Raw genomic sequence first — 9,238 nt, 5'->3', positions numbered from 1 at the left:
TCGGGAAGCATGTTCGAGACCACATGCAGGGCAGTGCTTTCCTAGAATTTATACCCAAAGTACAACCAACAAAACAAGAAATAGGGGGCGGGCCACGGTGGCTCCGCAGGTAAGAATGCTTGCCTGCCATGCCCAAGGACCCGGGTTCGATTCCCGGTGCCTGCCCATGTAAAAAAAAAAACAAACAAAAAATAGGTAAACGTGACTTCATCAATTAAAAACTTTTGAGGATCCAAGGACTTTATCAAAAAAGTAAAAAGGCAACCTACAGATTGAAGGAAAAATATTTGGCAACTATATGTATCTGATAAGGGCTTAATATCTAGAATATATAAAGAACTCTGACAACTCAAGAAAGACAAACAACCCAAATAAAATGGGCAAAAAATTTCCATAAAAATTTCTCCAAAGAAGATATATAAATGGCTAGTAAGCTCATGAGAAGATGCCTCACATCTTTAGCCATCAGAGAGATGCAAATAAAACCACAAGATAGCCTTTCATACCTACTAAAATGGTTACTTTAAAAAAAAAAGGAAAATGACAAGTGTGGGAGAGGATGTGGAGAGACAGGAACCCGAGGCACTGTTGCGGGGTGTAAAAGAGTGCAGCTTCCGTGGAAAACAGTTCGGTGGTTCCTCGGAAAGTCAAGTATCGAGTTCCATATGACCTGGCAATTCCGCTTCTAGGAGTGAACCCAAAAGAACTGAAAGCAGGGGCTCAAACAGGTATTTTCACACGGAAATCCACAGTGGCCTTCTTCGCAGTTGGAACCCACATGCCCCTCAACCGATGAACGGCTAAACAAAGGGCGGTGCAGATGTACAGCAGGATATTATTAGCTGTGAGAAGGAAGGAAGTTCTGATACATGGATGGACCTTTAAGGCATGTTGAGTGAAAAAACTCAGGTACAAAAGGACAAATAAGCAAATTCATAGAGGCCGAAATGATGATTCAAGTTACTAGTCACAGGGGCCGGGATGGGGAAAGGGGAGTTACGCTTGGCTGGCGTGGAGTTTTCTGTTTGGGGTGATGAAAGAGTTTTGATAATGGATGATAGTGATGGAGGCACAACTTTGTGAATTTAATTAACACCCCTGAATTGTATCATTGAACGTGGATAAAATGGGAAATTTTATGCTATTTGTTACCAGAATAAAAGCTTTAAAAACAAACAAGCAAAAAGAAATAACATCACGAGATTATTGCACAGCAGCTCTTTGTCAAAATGTGTCATGTCTGTGTAATTTAAATATAAATTAAATTTTGAGCCCCTCAAAACAATGTTTAATTCCCAGGTGGTGTTTAATTCTACTCCGCATAGAATTTAGAAGACAGTACTTTTTATGTGTCCACATCTTGTTACCTGAGGCCAGCGCATGGGCGAGAGGAGAGAGGGGCAGGCCACCCGCCCGCCCCCAGGGGGCACAGATGGATGATTTCTGCTTCCTTCTAGCTTTTGTGGGAAGGTTGCTAAGATTTGGAGAAAAGGAGCAGGTAGGGCAAATTGCCTTTACCTGTCGGATCGGCCTGTTTTGGCTGCAGAATAAAAATTGTACCTGGAAGTACGTGGGATGTGTTAGAGTAAGACTGGAGATTTCAGAGTTAAGAAGGTTACAACAGTGTAGTAAGAGCTTTCTGTCCTGGCTCTGTTTATTGGGAACTGACTCCAGGCCAAGGACTCATGCTAAGAACTTTATTGGGTTAACTCACTTCCTTCTCATCACCGTGAGGACAAGAAAATGGAGGCCCAGAGCGGGTAAGGAAACTGCCCTTGGCCACCAGCCGGTAAGCAGCAGAGCCAAGATTCAAACCCCGTCTGCCTGTCTCTGGGTTTGTCCTCTCCAGCGCTTTCATAGGGTTAGAGGCAGCCCAGAGAGTGGCACTGACCTTGGTGGGGGCAGTCAGGGAGGGCTTCCCAGAGGAGGTGACCCCTCCACCTAGCCTGGAAGAAGGAGGAGGAGGAGGCGACGAAGCAGACATGGGGAAGGGTTGAGTTCAGGACAGAGTTTACTCTACATCCCAGGCATGAGCAGGGCCTTGGCTCCCTGCTTGCACATAGTAGGTGCTCAGGCGCAGATGGGGTGGGATTCCAGGGGCACCGTGGGAGGGGGCGGAAGGAGCCCCAGCTGGGCTGCTCTGGGCCTGGTAGCGCAGGCGCGGGGCAGGCGGGGGCTGCTGATTTACATCTCATGGGTGGGGGAAAACCCAGACAGGGCTACCGAGGCACCAGCCACCCCACGGCCAGACCCGCGTCCCGAGGGATGAGCCTCGCCGCGCGCTGTGAGTACCTGGGTGGGTGCGGGCAGCCTGACCCTACCCCGGCCCTGCCTGCTGGGAGCCCAGACCCTGGGAGCCGGGGCGGGGGGGGGGAGCAGGCAGTCCAGGGAAGGGGGTCGAGGCCGGACTGGACGTGGCCCTTCTCAACGCTTCATTTTAAAGCTGCAGCTGCAAAGAGCCAGCAGGGAGCGGGAAAGAAGCCCGCAGACGCCCCCAGCTTCTGTAATGGCCTGTGTCCAGCCAGCTGTCCATCACCGGGCCCCCCATTCCCCTCTCGTCGCCCCGGCATTACTTTAAAGCTAACGAACAGCGCGTCATTTGGTGAGGGTTTACTCAGGGTGTGTCTCCCAAACACAAGGGCCCAAAAAACCGGACTCACCGTCGTGCCACCCACTTTCCTTCATGCCGCTAGACGCCGGGCAGCTCCCGGGCGGTCCTGGCTGCCTTATAAATCTAGTCCCGCTCATTCACTGAAACGGGGGTCTGCATAGAGCCCACCTTTGGTTACTTTTTTTTTTCTTCAGATCCTTTATAAAAACAACAACAACAAAACGTTGGTAAAATTTGTCATAAATTTCTATGTGTCTTCAAATGTCCCATTTTGACCACCTTCAAGTGTGCGATTCGGTCGCATTAATTTCAAGCACAGCATCGTGCTTTCGTTTTAGTTGGAGACAGTTCCCGCTCCTTTTTTTGTATTTTGCCTTGCTCCTTCTCTGGTGAAGAAACTGGGTCCCATGGAATTTTTTCAGGGCGGGCTGTATGGGCTGATTTGAAGATGCAATTTTGCTGGGAGTGTAAGTAACTAACACGGGCTGTGCCCAAGGCCCGGGGCTGGTGGGGCCTGGGGCTGCCCAGCACAGCCTCCAGCTGCTCTCGGCCACCCTCTCTCCCCCACCTCGGGAGGCACGTGTCCCTTCGCTGACCCCCTGTGTGTCCAGCGGCCGTGCCCCCACACATTTCTGAGAGCTGGACAGGGTAGCGAGTAGGGATGGCTCGGCTGGCACCATAGGGCAGGGACCAGCCCAGGGCCACGCTGGTGGGGGCGAAGCCACGTGTGCAGGATGGTCAGCCGCGACTCCCGGCAGGGCCCAGGGGACCTGCTTTGCGCTCCCCTGCTCGCAGACCCACCCTGGGGCCTGGAACAAGCTCCCTCCCCTGCTGGGCCTCCACTTCCTCCACCTTAAAATGAAGGGCCTCTGGCCTGCCAGAGGGTCCCCCAACCAGAAAGGGCTTGGTACCTGCCAAAGCACCCCTTGAAGAGTCACAAGCAAAGGCTTTGAGAAGGCCTGCAGTCAAAAAAAAAAAAGGCCTTGATTCTCTTCAGCGCAGCACTTTTCAGCCTAAGCTGGCAGGGGAGCTGTTTTTGTGGGTCACTGTGACGAAGCCCAGGCAGTTTGGGGAAACGGGGCAGCTCCTTTGAGACCCGGCCCTTGCCTCTTGGCTCCTCTCTGCTCTCTGTGGCCCCGGAGACTCTCCGCTGCTTCATCCTGGCTGGACCCTGGGGCCCAGCCCAGCCCCCAGCCCCGGCGAGTGGAAGCGCGTTCTCCCCTGGCCCCTTTACCTCTCCCGGGCTTCTTTCTCCAGCCTCTCCCCAGCTGGGCCCTCTTTGGGGGTGGATGATGGTTCTGGGGTTTTCGGGGTTTAGGTGGTGGTAGAGAGGAAGCAGGGACGACCTTCCCGCCCACAGCCGCCCCGGGCTGTGTGTGTGTGTGTGTGTGTGTGTGTGTGTGTGCATGCGCGTGCATGTGCATGCGTGTGTGTGTGCATGCATGTGTGTGCACGTGTGTGTGTCAGAGAGAGTGAGACGCCCTCCCTGCCACTCCCCCTTCAGGTGGGAGGGGAGCAGGGTCTCTTTCACTTTATCCATTCCTGGTGATTTTTTTGAGGGGCATTTATTCATTAAAAAAAAAAATTTTTTGTATGCTGTATGACAGGGTCACATTTCATTCTTTTTCCATGTGAATAATCCGTTATTGCGGCACCATTTGTTGACTTTTTATTTGTTTTTTCTTTGTTTCGGTTGTTTGTTTTTGGGGGAAGTGCATAGACCGGTAATCGAACCCGGGTCCCTCACATGGCAGGTGAGAGCTCCGCCACTGAACCACCCTTACACCCCCTCATTTATTCAGTTTTAAACATTATTTATTGTGAGATCTAGCATATACACAGGAAAAGCAATGCATTTTAAAGTACATTTCAACAAGCGGTTATACAACAGATTTCTAAGTGTAGTATGGGTTGCAGTTCCACAATTTCAGGTTTTCCCTTCTAGCTCCTCCTGGTGATTTCTAAACAGGTGGCATACCACGTGATTTGAAAACCAGAAAGTATAGGAAGAATACAGAAAAAACTCCTCCTTTCTTTTTGTTCCCCATCCCCAGTTCCTGCCTCCCCTGACGGCTTTATTGGGATATAATTTCACCCCATGAAGTTCTCCTGCTTAAGGTGTGTGGCTAAATGCTTTCAGTGCAGTGACAGAGGTGAACTGCCACTCACCATAATTCAGTTTTAGGGCATTTTTATCCCCCACCCCCCACCCTGAGGAAATACCAGTCTCCTTTCCGTCTCTGCAGTTTTGCCAGTTCTGGGCATTTCATATAAGTGGAACCTACAATACCTGGTGCTTTGTGGCTGCTTCTTTCACTAAGCATAATGTTTTCCAGGTACATCCAGGTTACAGAAAATATCAGTACGTCATTCCTTTCTGTGACCAAATAAGCTTCACTGTGTGGTTAGAACACATTTTCTTTATCCATTATCTGTTAATGGACACGGTGAGTTGTTGCCACTTCTGGGCTCTTGTGGACAATGCTTCCGTGAGCATTGGTGTCCAGGTTTTGTGTGGCCCACGTTTTCCTTTCTCCTGGGTAAACAGAGACCCAAGTGGAATTGTTGGTTCCTGTGGCAACTGTGTTTAACATTTTGAGAAACTGCCAAATGTTTTTCAAAGGGGCTGCACCGTTTTATAATCCCAAAAGCTACATATGAGGGTTCCAGTTTCTCCACATCCTCACCAACACTCGTTGTCCATCTTTCTCATCAGCGCCATCCTAATGGACGTGAGGTGGTTTTGATTGGTATTTCCCTAACGACTAATGAGGTTGAGCATCGTTTAGTGTGTTTATTAGCCATTCACATATTTCTATTCAAAGCCTTCCCCCACTTTTACATTGGGTTATTTGTCCTTTTATTATTGAGTTTTAAGTGCTCTTTCTATACCCTTATCAGCTACTTGATTTGCAAATTGCTTTCTTGATGGTGTCCTTTGAAACACAAAACGTTTAAATTTTCATAAAATACAATTTATCAATCTTTCTTTTTACTGTTTGTGCATTTGGTGTCATTAACCCCAAATCACAGAGATTCACTCCTGTGTTTTCTTATAAGAGTTCTGCAGTTTTAGCTCTAACATTTAGGTCTTCGATCATTTTGGGTTGATTTTTGTGTGTGCCGTGGAGTTAAGTGCCCAGCATCGGTCTTTCGCATGTGGAAATCCAGTTATGGGCACTCGGCATTGTTTACTGACAGGACTGTTCCTTTCTCCATTGACTTGTTTTGGCACCTGGTAGAAAATCAGTGGCCATAAATGGACTCTCCAAGCTCTTAACTCTACTCCCTTGTCTGTATTTCTGTCCTTACGCCGGCACCACACTGCCCTGAGTGCCACAGCTTTGCAGTAAGTTTTGAAAGCAGGAAGTGTGAGTTCTCCAACTTTGTTCTTTTTCAAGATTGTTTTGGCTATTTTTGGTTGTCTTGCATTTTCAAGTGAATTTTAGGAACAACTTGTTAAATTGCAAACAAGCCAGCTGAGATTTTGATTGGGATTGTGTTGAATTTGTGGTTAGATCACCTCAAGTAGTATTGCCATTTTAACAACAGTAAGTCTTCCAATCCACGTCTCTCCACTTATTTGGCTCTTCTTTAATTTCTTCCGTCAGTGTTTTGTAGTTTTCAATGTGCGAGCCGTGCCCTTCTTGTATTTTGTTTAGACCACTGTTTTGGTTTCCTGTGTTTCATTACAGGGTTTCTTCATGCAAATGCCAACAATTAAAAATAAAGATTTTATAACGTCCCTCCTTCTTTGCAAAAAACAGAGCCCATGCATGCCTTGTTCTTGTTTTCCGTTTAATATGGTTGCATTTGTCTCCATAGCTGTGTGTGAAGAACTGGCTCATTCCTTCTTTTTATAGCTGCATAATAACCTAATGTGTGAGTATACTACACTTCACTCAGTTGGGTTGCTCCCAATCTTTTGCTGTTAAATACGTTGCTCCAGTGAATTTCTCATTTTGCCCTCCTGGCTAAATCCCTCGACTTTCTGGTTTGCTTGTTTTATGTGGTCTGTTTTGTCAGCCTTTTCTTTTATGGCTTCGGATTTGGGGTCATAGCTGGAAAGACCTTCATGCTCCAGCCTTATAAAGAAACTATTGAATGGTTCCTCTAGAACTTTCACAATTCTCCTTCCCACGTAAATCTTTGTGCTGTTTTTTATCTAAGAGAAATTATTCTGTATGCTTGTTTCTGGCTAATACACCTTGTCTGTCCCAACAGTCCTTCCTCCTAAGTTTCTAAAGCAGAGGCCAGGATTTTTGCTCCCCCTCTGATGTCCCCCCCCACTCGCACCCCCGAGCCAAGGTGCCCAGGATTAACTTCCACCTGAGGGGGGGCAGGCTGAGCGGGGCACAAGGAAAGTCACCTGTTACCTGTTTTTGGTACAAGGCAGGAAGGTGGGGGGCCTTTTCATTCACCAAGCCTTCACGGGGCATGTCTGTGTGCAAGGTGGCGGACCACTCACAAGCATTTAATCGGCACTGGCAGTATACCCGGTGCTCTGAAGGCACTGCCTTCTGGGGTAAGGCTCTGCAAGGAGGAGGTGTGGCTGCAGCCTATGGTGTCACATTACAGATCAAGGAGCAACCCAGGGAGCGAGTGCTTGGGGCTCGTGACCAGCGAGGCAGGCCCCGAGGAGGGGCCCCCGAGACGCCCCCGGGACAGGTGTCCTTGGAGAATGGCGACTTCAGCCCTAGCTCAGGTCCTGGGAGCACTTCCCAGCTGGCGCTCTAAGTTGGTGCTATGCCACTATGAATAGTTATTAATGCCATGATCATCATGTGTCAGTATAAAGTGACTGTTCGTAATCCATCACGTGCTCTATTGTTTCCATCAGAGCCGCGACTCTCTTTGTCAGCCTTGCGTCCCATCCGTGCTGGGCCTCCACACCCTTGAGGGGCTGGCGAGGGAAAGCTTACGATGCCTGTTGTACAGATGAGGGGCCTCAGGTGGGCAGCTCTGAGCCTTCCCCCAGGCAACCCGGGTGGCCCCAGCGCTGGGCCTCCCACCATGAGCCCTGGGTGCTCCCATGTGCTCCCACCGCACGGCTGCCGGCAGGTCTCCACATGGCGGGAAGGCAGCAGGGAACCGAGGCAGCCGCTGGCGGGCTCCCTCAGGACTTCATTAAGTCCTTGATGTGCATCCTGCGTGGGTGGGGTCACAGCCCCGCACAGCTCTCAGAGTGAGTCTGGGTCCCCCGTTCTGAGGGTTTTCTTTTCACTTTTTGATAAGCGTCCTTCGATGCACAAAAGTTTTGAATTCTGATGAGGTCTATTTTATCCCTTCTTGTCTTTTGCCAATCGTGCTTTAGGTATCACCTAAGGAGCCAGTGACAAAATGATGAGGATTTACCTCTGTGTTTTCCTATAAGAGTTTTCGATTCAGCTCTTATATGTAGGTCGTGATTCGTTTTGAATTATTATTATTTTTGTATATGGTGTGAGGTAGGGGTTCAATTTCATTCTGTTGATTGTTAAGGCCCAGTTTTCCCAGTGCAGAGACTATCCTTTCCCCATCTAACGGTTTTGGCACCTTGTCAAAAACAAATTGGCCGTAGATGAATGGAATTATTTCCGGACTCCCAATGATTCCACTGGTCTGCTCTCTCATCCTCTGCCAGCACCACCCTGTTCTTTGTTCTGTTTTGTTTTACTTTAGTAATTCATTAATTGGCGAAGCAGTTAATGACATTTTCTAGTACGAACAATATTTACGATAACCGTTGACTTGAGATACCCATGCTTTGCATCAAATTTAGATGTTTGTTGAAAATCCCTGCATCAGAGAATGTATTCATTTTAGAATGTCATTCCTGAGGCGAAATTTCAGCATTACAATATTAATGCACATATGTGTGATTATTTCAGTGGACATAAAACATCTTTTGATGGATGCTCAGCTATTAGGTCAGGAGATGTGATGGTCAGTACTGCTAATGAAAGACTGGAGGTAGGGAAGAGGGAAAGGGTCACGTGAGGTGGGACAGAAACGTGCAGTGGATGTGAACACATGGGAAATTATTCTCCTGAAACCCTGGGAAGTGACTGAATACCGTAAAATTAGTCTGTTGCACGTTATAGCAAGATATTTAAAACAAAATTCTCGTCTCCAGCAACTCCAATTAATGTGCAGCCTGCCAGGCAGTTTTGACCGCTGCGCCTTCGCAGTAAGTTTTGAAATCATGAACTACGCGTCCTCTAGTTTTGTTTTTCTTTTTCAGTATTGTTTTGGCCACTGGGAGCCTCTGACCATTTCATATGAGTTTGACAATCAGCATTTCCATTTGAAAAAAAAAAAAACAGGCCATTGGAATTTGATAAGGGTTGCATCGAATCTGTAGATTGCTTTGGGTAACATCATCAACAATATTGTACCACCCAACCCATGAACACAGGATGTCTCTTCATTCATTTGGATCCCCTATCATTCTTTCAGGAATGTGTCATAGTTTTCAGTGTATGGGTCCTTCATTTGGTTCAATTTGTTCCTGGGTGTTTCATTCTTTTGGATGTGATTGTAAATGGAATTGATTGTTCAATGTGCTTTTTGTATTGTTCATCGATGGTGCACAGAAAAACAACTTATTTTTTAATATTGAACTTGTATTCTGCCATTTTTGCAGAA

General features: G+C 47.7%; 1 protein-coding gene across 1 annotated transcript in view; it reads left to right on the top strand.

Moving 5' to 3' along the window:
- Positions 1–2,228: 2,228 nt before the first annotated feature.
- TNFRSF13B (TNF receptor superfamily member 13B) overlaps positions 2,229–9,238 on the top strand; it is a 51,803-nt gene continuing 44,793 nt past the window's right edge. The window contains exon 1 of the mRNA XM_077163339.1: positions 2,229–2,284. Within this exon, the coding sequence (XP_077019454.1) occupies positions 2,266–2,284 (19 nt within the window). The 5' untranslated portion in view covers positions 2,229–2,265. The remainder of the gene's footprint in view (positions 2,285–9,238) is intronic.

Source organism: Tamandua tetradactyla, chromosome 6 (assembly GCF_023851605.1).
Source record: "Tamandua tetradactyla isolate mTamTet1 chromosome 6, mTamTet1.pri, whole genome shotgun sequence".
In the NCBI taxonomy this organism is placed as follows: Eukaryota; Metazoa; Chordata; class Mammalia; order Pilosa; family Myrmecophagidae; genus Tamandua; species Tamandua tetradactyla.
Note: the sequence above shows the minus strand (reverse complement) of the source record. Positions and strands in the feature narration are given on the sequence as shown.